Consider the following 18,515-nt stretch of genomic DNA (forward strand, 5'->3'; position numbering starts at 1 on the left):
ACCCGCCTCCAGCTTATCTCTCCACGCTTCAGGCTCACTGCTTTTATTCCTGATGAAGGGCTTTTGCCCGAAACGTTGATTTTACTGCTCCTCGGATGCTGCCTGAACTGCTGTGCTCTTCCAGCACCACTAATCCAGAATCTGGTTTCCAGCATCTGTAGTCATTGTTTTTACCTCATTGGAAATCATGTCCATACTTGGCTCTCTTTCTCTCTGCAACTCTACACAAAGTTTTATTTTTTATTCTTGATCTTGTTGGACTGACACGTCTTGAATTAGGCATCAAAATCTTTTCAAAGACTTGAGTTTTATTGTAAATTTATAGTTTCAAACACTAACTTCCGTCTTTACCTTCCAGCCAATTGGGTCACAAGCTTCCCACCCTCAGGATGCATTCTGCACCAGTGCCAATGCCCAGATGACATACAGCCCTGCCCTGTTTTTATCCTCCCTCCCTTTCACGCTCTCTCTCTCTAGATCATGCATTCCTGACCCTGGTTGCTTCATCAGGTTTTCTGTTACCAGGGTATATGAAGAGCTTGGCTGAAAACTCATGGCCAGTAACTGGCACACATTATGTTGTATGTCTATTTCGAAGCACTTTATGTTGAAAGCCTGGTCTTTGACTGTGAACCAAGCAGCCATTCCTCCACTGCCAAACTGCTGCCAGGGGCCAATGCCAACATGCTTTGCTTCTACAACAACTGGTCACCCAACATTAGACATCAGATTCTCAACCTGCACTTGCAAACAATTTTTCAAACTGGCATGCAGTATAAAAAAACTGAACATTCAGCGAACATTACTATGCTGCTTTGCAACAATTTTATTTTGTGGGCATCTATGATTGACTGTTAAAATGGGGCTATATTAGAAAATTTGGTTACTGCTGTACAGTATACACATTTAGAATTGTCTATAAGAAGTTTCTATGCAATGCAGGCACTGGGCTCTGCAATGCCCTTATAGACGAGGGAAGGATCAGTGAAAAGATAGCACCAGACATTTAAGGAGATATTTTCTAACATTAAATAAAGACAATCTGAGTAAAGACAAAAGATTCTCAAAAGATGCAGCATCCATAACCAACTAAGGAAGCTTAAGATGGTATCGAATTGAAAGAAAATAATTCAACAATAATTCAGAAGACTGGCAAAAAAAATGTTTAAAAATGTAATAAGCAGCAAGAAATTAGAATACTCAAAAAGGTAGTTGTGAAAAGAAGAACAAATAAACAAATTCTAACATCTTGTGTAGAAAAAGAGAGTTAACATGTGTTTGGGGAATTAATAATAGGTGGCAATAAGGAAACGGTCAAAGTGTTAAAGGTATAGAACGTGTCTGTCCTCATTGAAAACAGCAAAGGATTTGCAAGAAATATTTGCAAATCAAGAGTATAAAGGAAGGGAACAATTACAATCACAACCAGAAGGTTACTAAGAAAACTAGTAAAACAAAAGCATGGACAGAGAATTGACTAATGGGCAGGAAACAGCAAGGGAATAAGGGGTCCTTTTTCAGGTTGGTGACCTGTGACTAGTGAGGTTCCACAAAGACCGGGGCAGGGAGCGGATTGATTATGGTGGCGAGATATTCTTCAGAGTGTTGGTGTGGACTTGTTGGGCCAAATGGCTTATTTCCGCACTGTAGGGATTCTGTGACCTAAACAGGTTGAAACTCTACTCATTGGAATTTACAGTGAGAAGTGATCTAATTATGACAAATAGGATTCTTAAGAGGTCTGACAAGGTAAATGCAGAGTTGATGTTTCAACTCATGGAACAGTCCAGCACCAGAGTGTATAGTACCAGAATGGGTGCCAATTTAACAGAGATGAGGAAGAATTTCATCTTGCAAAGGGTCGAGATCTTTGAAACTCTTGCCAGAGAGCTTTAGGCGCAGAGTCCTTGTGAATATTTAACAAAGATCGATAGATCCTTGATCAGTAAGTGAACCAAGGGTTGAGGAAAGGGGTCCTACTGAATGGTGAGAGTTGCCTAAAGGGTCTGATTGGCCCACGCCTGTTCCTATGTCTTATGCAAAGGCTGACATGTCACGAGGACATGACTGACTTAATCCTATAACCCCAAAAGAAATGACTGCAGACATAAAAAGATGCATTAAAAAACAATTTTCCAAAATTCTCTCACTTTTGGAAAGGTTCCATTAGATTTGAAATAGTAGGTGGAATTTCTACTCAAGGAGGAAAAAAAGCAGGTAACTACATACCAGTTGTTATCTTGACACCTATCAAGGAGAAAGACCAGAATATATTCTAAAGCTCAGGTTACACACAGTCATAGAAATGTACAGCACAGAAACAAACCCTTCGGTCCAACTCGTCCATGCCGACCAGATATCCCAACCCAATCTAGTCCCACCTGCCAGCACCTGGCCCATATCCTGACAGGGCATTTAGGAAATCTCAACTTAATTAGGCAGACGCAATATGGTTTTGAGAAGAAGAAATCATATTTGATTAAGTTGAGAAAGTAAGTAATGTGGATAATGTGGAACCTGTAAAACATGATGTCCTTGGATTGACAAAAACAAACACTTGATATGACTCAAAGACTCTTACCTTTTGTATAGAGTTATGATGCAGGGGTAACATAATAATGTAAATAAAGAACTGGTCAAATAACAGGAAACAGAAGTGGGATAAATGGGTTACTTTCAGGTTGAAAATGCTAAACAACGGAGTGTGACAAGATTGACATTTGGGACCTCAACTATTTACAGGTTATAGTAATGACTCAGATAAAGGGACCAAATGAATACATGCTAAATTTGGTGTAGACAAAAGGTTGGTAAGAAATTAAATTGTTATGCATTTTTGTAGACAAAGAGTCTACAAAGGGATATAGATAGGTTAAGTGGGTAGGCAACAAAATGATAGGAAGAATAAGGTGTATATTGTTTAAATGGAGAATCATTTCTGCAGTACACAAATGGGTTCAAGTGCCCTGGTTCATGATTAAAAAAGGTTAGCTTGCAGGTGCAGAAAGTGATAGGAAGGCAAATGGAAACGATTAGTGCAAAGAGAATGGAATGTACAAGTATGAGAGCTTTGTTTCAATTGCATAGAATGTTGGTGTGACCACATCTGAAGTACAGCATAGTTTTTAAAATCCATTTTGAGAAGGTATATTAAAGCTTCAGAAGCAGTTCAGAATTTGATACTTGACCAATAACTGGGATAAAAAGGTTATTTTATGGGAAAGACTTGGTCAAGTAAGTGGAATGAATGCAGCCCTCTGTTTAGTGATTTAATACAAGATCCCACAGAGAAATAAGAGGATGGGTACTGAGAGAAAATTTCCCGTTGTGGTAAAGACTAGAACTTCAGTGCACAGATTCAAAATAAGGGGCTCCCTTCAATTGAGAGAAATGAAATTATTTTTGAGGAATTCTCTTCCCCAGAGAGGCAGGGTTATTGAATATTTTAAGGCAAAGTTCAAAAGATACTCCAGTGACAGGAAATCAAAACGTATATAGAATGGAATTAATGCAGTCATCAGATCAGTCATGACATAATCAAATGCCAAACCAGCTTGGGGATCAAATGACCTATTAATCCCCTTAATTTCTTTGTCCATACGCTCGGTTAATTCAAGTTTTAGAAATTTAAATAAGTTGCTAACATACAAGTTGAACGTGAAAGAAAGGTAGAGTATGTGACTTCAGTTATAGCAGCATAATCTGGTTTAGGTACCCTTTACCCATTTCAGAATAATCAATGTCACTGGAGATCAATTAATGATATATTTTATAAACAGTTAGGTGACCTACTCCCTCATATGTCAGTGATGTAGATACCTACATACACAAATACAGTGTACAAGGGAAATATCCAGAAAGTATAATCATATAGATATGGACACCACGACCGTCTCCCATCTTTGAACTGAAAGCTCAGTTGCCTAAATTTTTGGAGAGAGAAATAAGATGACCTTTGCAAAGATCTTTTAATCAGGAAAAATATTTTTAAAATGGCAAATAGAATTCTTCTATTGAAATGGAAAAATTACGCAGCTACAATTTTATTACCACTGCTGCCCCTCAGCGCCAAAGACACAGGTTCAATTCCCGCCTCAGGCGACTGACTGTGTGGAGTTCTCCCTGTGCCTGCATGAGTTTGTCCGGGTGCTCCAGTTTCCTCTCTCAGTCCAAAAGTGTGCAGGTTAGGTGAATTGGCCGTAGTGTTCGGTGTAGGGGAATGGGTCTGGGTAGGTTGCGGTTCGGTGTGGACTTGTTCGGCCGAAGGGCCTGTTTCCATACTGTAAGTAATCTAATCACACAATAACGTTATTCTGTTCAGGATCCTTCTGAAGTACGTTTTAGGAAACTGAAATTTGACAAGTTTTTCTCTATGTTATTAACAGACAATTGCTGTAAAAGTATAAATTCATAAACTATGCACTTCAGGCTAAAATTGCAACTATTTTGAGCAAAAGGAGCTTCAGTTTACCAATGGTTTGAAACATTCCAACATTATTTTTCTCAGAACCAGTTTCAAGTTCCATGAAGGACATCCTGAAAAAACAAAGGTTCCAAGTGTATATCAAAGTCAGGATGACAGTGGAAATTTCTCATTTTACCAACAGTACACTTAAGGAAAAGTAGCATCAAGAACCTATAGCAAACTCAGGCAGTGTCAGTGATGTACTAGTGAGAATGTGTATAGGGTATATGCAGGTAGGGAAAGAGATAAGTTCTGAGTTTTGTGAAACAAGAGCCTCAGCTGAGCATGACTCAGATAAGAACTTAGTTAACAATGGGGTGTTGGAGGCAAGGGTAATGGGCTAACAAGATGGAAAAGTATTATGTAGAGCCATTTAACAATATTGAAGCATTCAGTATGTAAGGTCAGTTTAACAAGGTGAAAAGTATTCATTCTGTGAAGCCAGTTAAGGTTAAAAACATTCATTATGTAAAACCAGATGGCTTAATCTTTGCTATTGACACTTGCTGATTGTAAAGGTCATCAATCAATATGCATGCTGCCTTATTTGGATGCTCCTTCTTGTAAAATGACGATACAATTCATTACAGACGACCATTCTCTCTCCCGCCAGGGCTCGGAATAAAGATAAAGGATGTAAAGCTATACTATGTCTCTGAGCGTTTTGCTATGACTGAGTGGGGAAACAGGACGACACTAGCACCTGAAGAAATGGTTACACTACCAACAATTCATACTCAACCTGAAAACTGGCAAAATCCAAAATCTACACCAATTTAGCCCCAAGCTCTTTGAGACAACTATTTCTGCATGCGTTTAATCCAGGTTGAACGGGAAGCCAATATTGAACTTTCTGGTTCAATCTGAGTGACCTGCTGAGAAATATGGTAGCATTGGTGACTAAGATGGTTTTGTTCCAGATGATGCACAGATGAAAAAATCTATTGCTGAATTTGAAACTTGATTGGCTGATTGGACACCATAGCGGCAATCATGAAACTGAAGGCAGTGATGGAGAGTTAATGAGGACTGCTGCCAGTCTACCCAAGAAATGTTAGCCTACACTTTTGGATAAAGCTACCAAGAAGCAATCTACAGATGAATACAAGGATAGAATGGAAATGGAATCTTAGAGCTCACCGATTATGCAGGATGAGCAATTATGTGACAGTTATATTAAAACTAACTGAATTGGAACCAGGAAAAGGGGATTAACATCTGGTAGAGTAATCAACCAAGTTTGCAGATAGGTTGGGGAGAATAACATGATGTACTGCCGTTGCACCAATACTTTTCAGTGGCATCTGTTGTGGGCATAATATATCCTGATCGGAAGGCTTTCAGACAATGAAGGAAGCATTCAGTATGTCAGGTCAGTAGGGAGGCTGATATTTGGATAAAAATGTATTTTGAATGTTTGTTGAAGAGGGGAAAATAATGTGGAATTTTTGCAGCAATTTTATGACCTCAAGATGTCCAGAATGCTTTGCCACTAATGAACTTCGCTTCAAGTATACTCAATTATAATGTGAAAATGTGACAGCTGATTAATGCATAAGAAGCTCCAACAAACAGCAATGTGATAATGACCAGATGATCTGTTTTGCTGATCTTGACACAAGGAAAGTATTTATGTGGATTCTGAGAAAGAACTGCCCTATTCTTTGAAGTAGGGTCTTGTGATGATTCACATCTACATTAGCAGCATGCAGCTGAGATGTTATCAAAGAGCATGTAAGTTGGCATCTAATAAGATAGTACTGCACTGAAGTGTCAAGCAATGTGTTTTGCTTAAGCATATGAAGTGGTTGTGTTTAATGGTGAACTATTGTCGAAAAAAAATGGACAAAGGCGATCAAGAGAAGGGCATAATTCCTAATGAAATTCAACAATTGGTGAGCATTGAACCAAACAATTAGTTAACAATATGTGGAGTCGTGGAAAGTGAGGAAGTTTCTCAAGGGTTGAAGCAAGTTATTGGTTAGTTGAAAAGTTGGGCGGAGAAATGGCAGATGGAGTTCCATCTGGACAAGTGAGGTGATGCAATTTCAGAGGTCAAATGCAAGAGGAAAGTATACATCAAATAGCAAGAGATGGAAATGTGTTGCTGGAAAAGCGCAGCAGGTCAGGCAGCATCTAGGGAACAGGAGAATCGACGTTTCGGGCATTAGCCCTTCTTCTCCTGAAGGAATCAACCATATGAAGATAAGATTATTTTAGAATGGCATTACAGTTGGTACAGTCACGATGGGCCAAAGGACCTGTTTGTGTGCAGTACTGTTCTATGTAAGCCAGATATTCCTCTTCATAATTTACTTTTCTTGAATAATAAAAATGATAATTCAGGAAACCTTGAATGATCCTGAAATCATAGCTGAAAATGTGTTGCTGGAAAAGCGCAGCAGGTCAGGCAGCATCCAAGGAGCAGGAGAATCGACGTTTCAGACATGAGCCCTTCTTCAGGATCCTGAAATCAGTAAAGCAAATGGAAGAAAATGCATCTCTCCTTTCACACCTTTTAGCTACTTGAGAAAAGGCAAAAGCAGGAGATCCTCACCCAGCTATTGCAGTGAAGAATCAATATTTACAGTTTTTTTTGACAACTGAAGTAGTGAGTAGCTCATAGATTTTGAAGTTCTCTGCCCACAGCTAGCAAAATTTTGAAAATATATTGTGACGAAGCTGCTCCTTTAACATGGTTATTGTTGTCCTTAAGTTTTATTTTATTCAGAGAGGTCGTAAAAGACACAGACTCCAAGAACTCTAAATTGAAGGGCCAGTTTGATTATAACTAACAGAAACTGCCTCATGCAACAGGCTTTCCAAGTTTTTGAAGAAAAAACTAGTACAATGAAAGGGGAGAGGCCAGTTCCACCAACTCAGCTTTTCTCTGGCTTGATTGAAAAGGGCTGCAAGACCCAAAAGAAGCAGGTCTGTGCTGATCACTCTCTGACTTCTCTCCTGTAAGAACCTGTGTTTGATTTTACCACCAAAGGGTGTTTCTGGGGATTGTTGCAAGTACTGGGAACAGCATCATTAAGTTGGGATAATCTGTTGGGTTTTTCGGATAGATTAAGTTATTCTGTATTCTGTTCTCTTTTGTTTGTTTTTCATTCAATAATCTTGTAAATAAATTGTTTTGTTTAAAACTACATGGTTGAGCCAGCTGCATTTCTCCTAGAATATCCACATTAACTTTACTAGTTTTAAGCAGATGTAGAGTCTGGGCTAAGTGCTTGAAATGTTTTAAGGGGTCTGGCCTGGTCCATAACAATTTTACATTGAACCTTTTGCAGTTCTGACAATATTGCAATATTAACCGTCTCTACCAACCAATAGGTGGTATCTGATCTGAGTATTTTCTGCATTTTCTGTTTTAGTTCAGATTTACATTATTATGCTATTTTAATTTTCTGCCAAATTTCCACAAGAGCCATTATACGCAGGAAGATTTCAAGCTTTTTAAAACTTTGAATAAACTGTTCATGAAATTTATATTGCAACTTGACACACACTGAAAAATGACCAAGCACAAACTATAAAATAGTCACCATCAAGTCAGCAAACATGGCAACCATTATGTACACTGAAATATTCCATAAGCAGCACTAGGTAATTGATCCACTTTAAACATGGCACACAAAACATTTCATTAATGTGTAGCCTTACCCAATCTACTGAGTATAATACTGACATAGGGAAATACACTCCAGATCACAGTTCCCAACTAAAGTCACAAGCCCAATTCAATTCAAACAAATAGCAAACAGAACTGCAAGCAATGAAATCATCTGGCATTCAAGCCATGATAATAAATTTCAAAGTGAAGCACAAGACATAACATATGTACTACATTTAGAAGTGAAACAAAACACAGATTTCTGCATGATTTCTGTTACAAACACGACACACCTGTGCCAAAGCACAGATTTCTGATGACCAGTTTATTTTTAAATTGCATCCTCAGTCAAATGAATGGCATGATAACTTGAAACTTGCCCAGAAACCCATCATGGCTGGTTACCACCCTACACTGAATAGCAGAGCAGACTCAAGGGGTCAAATGGTATACTCCTGCTCCCACCTTCTATGTTTCTACCAGTCCACTTTCATTCATCGGTAATATGAATGGAACGGGTCACCACCAACACTTGCTTACCAATAACCTGGTCACTAATACTCAGTTTGGGTTCTGCCAGGATCATTTAGCTCCTAAGCTGAAGAGGAAGTTTGGCTCTTTTGAGCTCAAAGAACACTTAAGAGGCTTAATATCATTCAGTACAAAACAATCTGCTTAATGGGCACCATATCCACTAACACCCATTCCCTCTACCACTAACACATATGATCAGCAGCATATGCCACCTACATGATGCACAGCAGAAATTCATCAAGGGACCTCGCAGCACATCCAAACCCACAACCACTACCAGTTGGAAGGACAAGGGGGAAAACACATCAGTACATCACCACCTGCAAGTTCCCCTTCAAACCATTCACCTTTCCAACTTAGAAATATATCAGTTTACTCTGCCACTGCTGTTGGATCAAAATTCTGGTACTCTCTACCTCAAGGCATTGTGGGTGTACCTACACCAAACAGATTGCAATGGTTTAAGAAGGCAACTCATCACTTTCAAATGGAACGAGGGATGAGTGATAAATGGATTCTGGATTAGTGGTGCTGGAAGAGCACAGCAGTTCAGGCAGCATCCAAGGAGCTTCAAAATCGACGTTTCGGGCAAAAGCCCTTCATCAGGAATAAATACTTACCTAACCAATAGTGCAGACATCCCACAAGTGAACAAAAAAAAACTCAGCTGCCAGTAGTTGCATTTCATATTTAGATGCAACAAAGCTTGATTGGTACCATCCAGCGTAATGACATTATTTACCTGCAGCTTTAATTGAACTATTGAAATGTAAGAGATCAAATTTTTAAAAAAAACAAGTGCCCTTCAAAATTTCTGTGCTAGAACTTTGGTTCAGTGTGAACTTACTGCCTTGATGTTGTAATGAGTGCATTAAAAATGTTTTTTCCTCCAGCGCGTATTTGTCATCAAATTTCAGTATTTATCAATTCCAGAAATGATACTGGAGATCAAGTGTATAGTGTCAACCACACTGCCAGATTATGCATAATGTGCATCACAATCACCAGGCCCAAAAGTAATGGCACTTGAAAAACTGATTTTCATATTTATATATTGATCAATAATAAACTTTAATTATATACTGAATGTTACAGCATTATTTTATTATTAGTTGGGTTTTGGTGGCATCTGGGAGTCAATTTCCATACAATCCAAGTTTAACATTTGAAATAGTTTAGGAAACACTGACTGAGATAGCTCTTATGGTCAAGATATCTACATTTAATGTAAAAAAATTAAGAATTTTATCTAAGTGCACTGAGAATACCAAAGGGATAGGATACACAATTTTGTAACACTGAGTAAGGAAGACTATACCAAGAAGAAATAATTTGACAACTCTGTGCACTGTTACATAGGTTTCTTCTGCACAATAGCAGTGTACTGACAGGCACAGTGTAATGGGGAGCAAACAGCTGGTGGAAAATAAATTCTAAGCAATTAGATGGATAAAGCAATTTGAATGCAAACCAATGTGCAGTGATATTGCTCACAGATTTATGTCAATTGGATAGGGACTAACCTTAAATGATTCTGGTCATTGATGGTCTTCTGCAAAATCCGATTCTGAAATATGACCAGATTGTCTGTCTGCCTATGTTGAGACAGTCAAACTAATTTGACAAAATGCCTCATTGCTGAAAGTTCTAATCAAGCAGCAGAACAGACTGTCTGGTGGTGAGCAAGGCTTTTTGCCATTGGATCCTTCCTACGAAGGTCTGCAGAAAAATGCCGTTTTTTTTTTAAAAAAAAACAAGAATCACCTGAGCAATTGTGCCACAGGACTCTGAGCTCTACTGGCTATTCCAGGAATACATATTAAAGATATGCATCATCTGCACCTAGAAGATCAACATTGTGAAACCAGCCTTTAATCTGCTCAAAATGTGCTGGTGTTTCAGTGCAAAGGGTTACCTTTGACCGAGTATTGCAGACTGGAATATTCCAATGCCCATGACTATGTGCTAAGGGATATACCAATGCTGGGGTAAAAACCACAGAAGAGCAATGTGATAGGTCTCTGTTTCAGGACACATATAAGGAGGGACTGGAAACAGTAGAAACTTTCAGGCTCTGTGCTTTACAATAAATATTGTGAACATGAACAATATTGAAATTACATTGAGATACCTCAGAGCCAAACATGGTGCAAGAAGAAAAGTTTATTTACAAAGAGAACAAAGAACAAAGAAAATTTACAGCCCGGGAACAGGCCCTTCAGTCCTCCAAGCCTGAGCCAATCCAAATCCACTGTCTAAATCTGTCGCCCAATTTCTAAGCATCTGTACCCCTCTGCTCCCAACGTACTCATGCATCTGTCCAGACGCATCATTTCTATTACATTCTATATAATTTTCAATTTGAAATGCTTTGCTCTCAGGCTATATACTTGACATGGAATGCAATCGGACATCCAAGAATGTAACATGAAAAATGGAGACAAGCTGAATTTTATTGCTACTTATGTAATATTCAAGTTGAAATGTCTTGTTATGCATTTTTACAAAAAAGGCATAATTTGGGGCATAAACATTACATCCACAAGACAGATGGAAAATATACACAAAATATAGCAAGTGCATATCCTTTCTTATGAGGGAAAAATAAAGTCAATGATCAAAGGGTCTGTTTCCATGCTGATTGACTATGAATTTAAAAGTGGCCAAAAAATCCAGTGTCTCAAGTGCTGGCTGTAAAAGGAATAGACTAATGGGGCAAATACAGAAGCCTCCTTTCTGTGCTGTATGGAGCTATATTACTTAAGGGCAATACTTTTCTCTATTACATCCAAATAGGATGGCTGGTACAAGTCAAATACTATTTTGTATCACAATTCAAATCTATTAGAGTTTCAAAGTTCACAGTCATTACTTCACAAAGTTCACAGCACATTACTTAGGATGAATGCTGTATGCAACTCAGTCTATTATTAGTACTGAAGTCACATGATTAGTATCTAATATGCATTTTTCACATTCATAAAATTGTCAAGGGATCAAAACCACCACCACAAATGACTTGAGGTCACCTCAGAAGTACTATGCCAGCACTCTGTTGTATTGAATGCTTTACACAGCCTAACTTACTACAACAGAAGGAATTCTATCAGAAATCCACAAAACTGTTGTGGATTTGTTCATTTTTACCCCTTTATATTTGATTCCATTGAGTTTCCATCATTTCCCCTTGCACTTGGTTTCATTGGCACTTCTATTTATCGCCACACTTGCTTAATTCTCATATTACTATCAAAAAGCACACTATTTGTAATGACTTACACAATTAATTTTTGCATAGCATAGAAGTGTCAGCTATTTTTCATTTATATTAGATCACTTAATAACTAAAAGCAAGTATTTAGATTTAGATTTAGATTACAGTGTGGAAACGGGCCCTTCGGCCCAACAAGTCCACACCGACCCGCCGAAGCGAAACCCACCCATACCCCTACATTTACCCCTTACCTAACACTACAGGCAATTTAGTATGGCCAATTCACCTGACCCTGCACATCTTTGGATGGTGGGAGGAAACCGGAGCACCCGGAGGAAACCCACGCAGACACGGGGAGAACGTGCAAACTCCACACAGTCAGTCGCCTGAGGCAGGAATTGAACCCGAGTCTCTGGCGCTGTGAGGCAGCAGTGCTAAGTATTATAGTACGGCAAGGAAACTAGAATATGAAAGAGGCACAAATCTCCAGCTACATCATTTCAAAAGGAATTTCTTAATGTTCTGTCCTGCTACATTTAATGGAATCCTTTTTCCGTATTATTTTCTTGATGTTTTCCTAATTTACTATTGGATAAACTGAGAAAACAAATCATTTGGCAGATTGTGCTAAGGTGGTAATGTCTCTAGAGGGCCATACAAGTTCAAACTAACCATAGAAAATGGTGAAATTAATAAATTTAGAATTTAAAGCTAGTCATTATTAATTGTGGCAAGAATATATTGTTGATTGTTTGAAAAACCCAACTGTTTCACTCATGTTCATAGGGCAGGAAATCTCTCATCCTTACCTAGCCCAACCTACTGATGATTCTCGACTGTGTTTTTGCAACTTTGTGTTTGATTCTTTACTGCTCTCTGAAATGGCCTAACAAGTCACTCAGTTGTACCAAACAGATAACTGAAGGATTGAAGTTGCTCAAAAATGTGATTTTTCACCATCTGCTCAACAGCAATTAAGAATGGACGATAAATGCTGGTCTTGCCAACACCACCTAAATCTCATTAAAGATTTTTATGCAAATATACACATGTAAATCTTTGAACGTGGACCAAAGTAAAATGTGTCTCAAGTAATTAAAAGTGTTAGTTTTCCTGTAACAAGCTTTACCAAAGGCTTAGTAAAAGGTTCCCAAATCATTTAGAAAAGCAAAATCAAAGAGCCAGTGGAAAGACACACAAAGCTTTATGTTAAAAGTCTACCTTTTATTTGGAACAGCTGTCTATTAATTCTTCGTATAAACAAAGCTCAGGCATTGTAATCATCCTTTGGTTGTTTCTCACACCCTTCTCATTTATGTTATGGTTATCCCTTTTGTCTCTAGTTATCATATTTTTTAAGCAAAAAACGTGCAAGTTTTTTTTTAAATGGGTACTACTTACATTTATATAGTACCTTTGACATGGAACAATGTCCCAACATATTTCACAAAAGATGCCATCAAAAGTGTGGGGACTTAATCCAAAATGATATTAGGAGATATGGCCAAACTCTAAACAGCTGGGTTTAAAAAGGTTTTTAAAATGAAACTAAAGGTAAGCAGGCGTGGGAAACCAGGAGTCGGTTCTGAGGGTTGGGTTGAAATGGTAAATGAACAGAATCCAGTACAAGATTGGAATAAATTTTTCCAGAGATTACCAAAGCACAATGGAATTTATTTGGATAAACAAATTCAAATCTAGTTATAATGAGTAAACAACTTCTGAAACACAATCTGATATAGAACAGGTTTCTCCTCAACACAGGCTCAACCCCACAGCATCTTCAGAACTGCAAAGAAATGAGGTGGAATACATGTAGAAATAAATAATGTTTCCACTGACGTGATATTACAATGACAGTGACATCACAAAGCACCAACTGACTTTTATGACAATCACCAACTTTTCAATTAAAAAGCTTGAAGTTTGAGATCATTTGACATAGCAGTTCAAGAAAACCCCATTTATCATCAGTGGAGATGCTGAACTGATCAAAATGGATCACAGTCTATCCTTACACACTGAAGCATAAGCCACTGCTGAATATGCATAAATTTACATAATTACAAATTATCTTTCACTTGAAAGCTATCACACAAACTTATCATCCATGAGAACAACACACCAAGATGATCACAAACCATCAATAGTAATTTGCAATTATTGTACTTCCAAGAAACATTCCAAAAGTCAATTGCTGAATGCAAGAAATAAACTATCAATAGAGAGGTGACTTCATTTAAAATCTCAAGCAGTTATCCCCCAAATTTGAAATCCTATTTATTCAATTTGAATCTGGAAGGGAGATTGAACAGGGAAAATTTTAAAACTAAGTAAATCCATTAACATTTGTCATGCAGTCACTGTCATGGAGGCAACGAAAAAAAATCTGCACACAGCATAGTCTCCAAAGCACTTGTTGGTTGAGGGGCACTTGTTGCCCAGAATGAAAGGAAAAAAGTTTGCTCATTAGATCTGGATACAGAATCTTTTTAAACGGGGTAGTAAACAAGCTGACATTGTGTAATCCACAAAAACTTATTTCAGAACATAGTGAACAAATGTATGCTACATCGTATCTTATTTCAATGTTATTCAAAATAACACTTTGCTGGCACTGTATCAAATAAATTTTGCAATTTTAAATGGTGCAATAACAAAAAAAATTAATGATTATTTCATTTGGAAACAAAATTTACCAAAGCACAAATTCAAATCTGTAACGCACAATGATGGCTATGAACAAAAAGGAGTTACCAAAAGTTAAAACATTTTACAAACGTTAATGCTTTTTTTGGGGGGGGGGGGGGGGGGGGGGAGAGTTGAGTAACACCAAGGCAAGAGTATATTTAGAAAATTACATTAACTCTCTATAGATCATTTCCCCATCGCCAACTTAAAACAGTATGTACCCATTTTACATCTAATTGGACAAAACATTCTCACAATGCAGCAATGTAGTTCTTCAGCTGGTTATTAACAAGTGCATAAGATCGAACTCAAAAGATCAAAAATCACCTTAATCTTGACCTAACAGCTTCACAGTGTGATTTATTTGTTAAATGCTCGGATTTCTTTTCCCCAACAAGGCAAAAACCAGGAATACATTCAAAAGTTTCTCTCTCTGTTGGGTATCAAAAGAATGCTGCAGATACAGTAGGTCCCCAATAAATAGAAACTTTTCCCTGATTAATTATGGATTAAAGTTTTCAAACATTTGTTTACAAACAACTTTTAAAGGAATCATTTTTCAATAATATATCCAATAGTTTTTATTGGAAAGAGCTTAAAAGTCAAAAGAACGGGTGCAATTAAGCACACTAAAGTTGAATTCCCCAACTAGGTTTTATTTGCGTTTTATTATTTTTAAAAGTACATCAGCATTGAGCCGGGCAGGAGTTTTGCTAATTTCTGGATCAGTGGTGCTGGAAGAGCACAGCAATTCAGGCAGCATCCGACGAGCAGCAAAATCGACGTTTCGGGCAAAAGCCTATTCGCTTTTGCCCGAAACGTCGATTTTGCTGCTCGTCGGATGCTGCCTGAATTGCTGTGCTCTTCCAACACCACTGATCCAGAATCTGGTTTCCAGCATCTGCAGTCATTGTTTTTACCTCGGAGTTTTGCTAAGCCAAGACAACCTGAACCAGAGACGCTGAATTTTAAACCTAATAACGGTTTACATACGATCAGCAGCACTGGCAGCGCTTCCTTCCCTTATCAAAGTTTGTCAATAGAGAAAAAAGTGTCGTGTCATAGTAAGCTGCATCTCAAACACAAGGCAATACATTTCAACTTGGTGAAAGGTCACACGAAGTAAGTTTCTTTCTGAAGTTAATTTTCACCTTTCCTCTGCCTAGCCGCATTTTCAAACAAGATTGGCCCGGTCCTAACAAAGAGCTACGCTGGTTCTGGAGGGATTTATTTCTATTTTTAAACGTCAAGTGTTATCACAAGCAGACTTACGGCCTGGGGAGGAGGTGGTGGCCCTGGCTCAGCCCGGACCTTTACAAACACCTCCGGCCACATTCCGTCCCAGAGAGAGCTGACTAACTTGGGGTGGGTGGGGGAGAAAGAGGGAGAAACGGAGCCGGTCCAGATTCGGGGGAATACTGGAGTCGGTCTACAAGCTCGGCGGGTGGGAGAGTGAAGGCCGCGCCGCGCCGCGCGAACACCCTCCTCCCCTCCCTCCCTCCCACCATCACTCACGTTGACAGCTTTCTTGTCCAGAATAAAACTCCAGGCCAGAGTTCCCGGAGCTGCACGGCCCGGCCCAGGTTGCCTTTGATCTGGCCGAGGATGTAGTTGGACTCCCGGTCCAGGCGCTCCGCGTACGGCAGCAGCTGGTTGTACAGGATCTCCTTCTGCGGCCTGAAGCCCAGCGCCTCCTCCCGTCTCCGCCGCCGTCTCCACTCGCTGCCGCTCTCCTCGCTCATGTTGAGCATTTCGCCTGATTCGGGATCACTGCCCGGCCACGTCTCACTGACTCCCGACTCCCGATCCATCTGAAGCGCCGCGACCGGCGGATGTGAGGAAACGGCAACGTCCCCGTCACCGACTGACACACTTCCGGTTTCTGATCTCCCCCTCCCCCCATCCGCCGCTTGGGGGGGAGGGTAAAGGTGGGGGGGGGGGAGGGTAAAGGTGGGAGGAGCTGGGAGAGGGATAGAAGGGAACAGGAATGGGTGGATGATGTGGGGAATGGGGTGTAGGAGTGGATGAAGAAAGCAACAGGGAGACAGGGACCGATGGGTAGGTTGGTGGACGAGGGAGGAACAAGAGTGGGGAGATATGGAGAGTGAGCCTGAGACCGCATATGTGGAGCAGGGTTAAAAATCACACAACGCTAGGTTATAGTCCAACAGGTTTATTTGGAAGCACTAGCTTTCGGAGCGCTGCTCCTTCATCAGGTGGTTGTGGAGCGAGAATGAGCAGAGGCAGGAGTGTGGAGGAGTGAGGGAGCAGAAGGTGGGTGGGAGTGAGCAAAGATGAATGAGGAGGATTGAGTGAGCAGAGATTGACGTGGAGTAGATTAGAAAGGGGATGGAATAGACAGGAAGAGTAGAGAGGTAGGGGAGGTAGTGGGAATGCAGAGGAAGGAAAAGATAGTAGAGAGAAAGGAAAGGAAGTAGAGAAAGTCGGATTGGGAATAAGAGATAAGGAAGAGAAAGGGGGAGTGTCTGTAGAGACCCAGGTTCAATGTTAGCCTTGGGTAAATGTCTGCGGATTTTGGATGTTCTCCTCGTGTGTTTCCTTTAGTGTTCCAGTTTCCTCCCACAGATCACAGGTTAGGTGGATTGGTCATGCAAAATTGTCCATACTGTCCAGGGATGTGCAGGCCAAGTGGATTACCCATGGTAAATATAGAGTTACAAAGATAGGGTGGGAGTCGGTGTCTGGGTGGGATGCTGTTCAGAGGGTCAGTGCAGGACTTAATGGGGCAAATAGCCTCTTTCTGTGCTGTAGGAATTCTATGTTTTTTTCCCTTCATTCTACGTAACTGTAATTGTCTTTTACAAAAGCTGTGCAGATTGTTCTTAAAGAGAGAAATTTCCTTATGTCTGTGAATTCAAGTAGTCATGCACTTGGAAGATTGACGTAATGGTTGGAGGTCAGTCATTTCAGCTCCAGGAGTAACGGAGATTAATTTCTTTGGCCAAACCATCAACAGATGATTCATCAGTGACCATTCTACACCATAACATCAGAAGTGGGATGTTTGCTGATCATTGGACATCAGCACTATTTAGAACTCCTCAACTACTGAAGCAGTTCATGTCCAAATGCAGGACGAGCTGGACAACTTCCAGATTTGGGGTGACCATCAGCAAGTAATATTCTTGTCAAGTGAACGCCAGGCAATGATCATCTCCAACAAGAGAGAATCCAAATGTTGATACTCAAAGAACAAAGAAAATTTACAGCCCAGAAACAGGACCTTCAGCCCTCCAAGCCTGAGCTGATCCAAATCCACTGTCTAAACCTATTGCCCAATTCCTAAGCATCTGTATCCCTCTGCTCCCCACTTACTCATGCATCTGTCCAGACACATCTCAAATGAATCTACCATGTCTGCCTCTACTACCTCTGCTAGCAACACGTTCCAGGCACCTACCACCCTCTGTGTAAAGTACTTGCCACATGTTTCCCCCTTAAGCTTTTCACCTCTCACCTTGAAAGCGTGACCTCTCATTATTGAATCCTTCACCCTGGGAAAAAGCTTATCTCTATCTACCCTGTCTATACCCTTCATGATTTTGTAGACCTCAATCAGGTCCCCCTTCAATCTCCTTTTTTCTAATGAAAACAAACCTAATCTACTCAACCTCTCTTCATAGCTAGCACCTTCCATACCAGGCATCATCCTCATAAACCTTCTCTGCACCCTCTCCAAAGCGTCCACATCCTTTTGTACTGTGGCAACCAGAACTGTACACAGTATTCTAAATCCGGCCGAACCAATGTTGTGCACAATTTTAGCATGACCTGCTAGCTCATATACTCAATACCCCGTCCAATGAAGGCAAGCATACCATATGCCGCCTTGACCACTCTATCCATCTGTGCAGCAACCTTCAGGGTACAATGGACCTGAACTCCCAGATCTCTCTGTTCATCAACTTTTCCCAAGAATCTTCTGTTTACTGTATAATTTGCTCTAGAATTAGACTTCCCAAAATGCATCA

The 18,515-nt window shown here is 39.8% G+C and overlaps 1 protein-coding gene across 3 annotated transcripts in view; it reads right to left on the reverse strand.

The window, feature by feature from the left end:
- The window catches only part of LOC122552867 (proteasome activator complex subunit 4-like), a 193,287-nt gene extending 176,912 nt beyond the window's left edge, over positions 1–16,375 (reverse strand). For all 3 annotated transcript variants that reach the window (XM_043695950.1, XM_043695949.1, XM_043695948.1), the window contains exon 1: positions 16,039–16,375. In XM_043695950.1, coding sequence (XP_043551885.1) covers positions 16,039–16,334 — 296 coding nt within the window. In that variant the 5' untranslated portion in view covers positions 16,335–16,375. The remainder of the gene's footprint in view (positions 1–16,038) is intronic.
- Positions 16,376–18,515: the final 2,140 nt, after the last annotated feature.

This window comes from Chiloscyllium plagiosum, chromosome 9 (assembly GCF_004010195.1).
Source record: "Chiloscyllium plagiosum isolate BGI_BamShark_2017 chromosome 9, ASM401019v2, whole genome shotgun sequence".
Lineage (NCBI taxonomy): Eukaryota > Metazoa > Chordata > Chondrichthyes > Orectolobiformes > Hemiscylliidae > Chiloscyllium > Chiloscyllium plagiosum.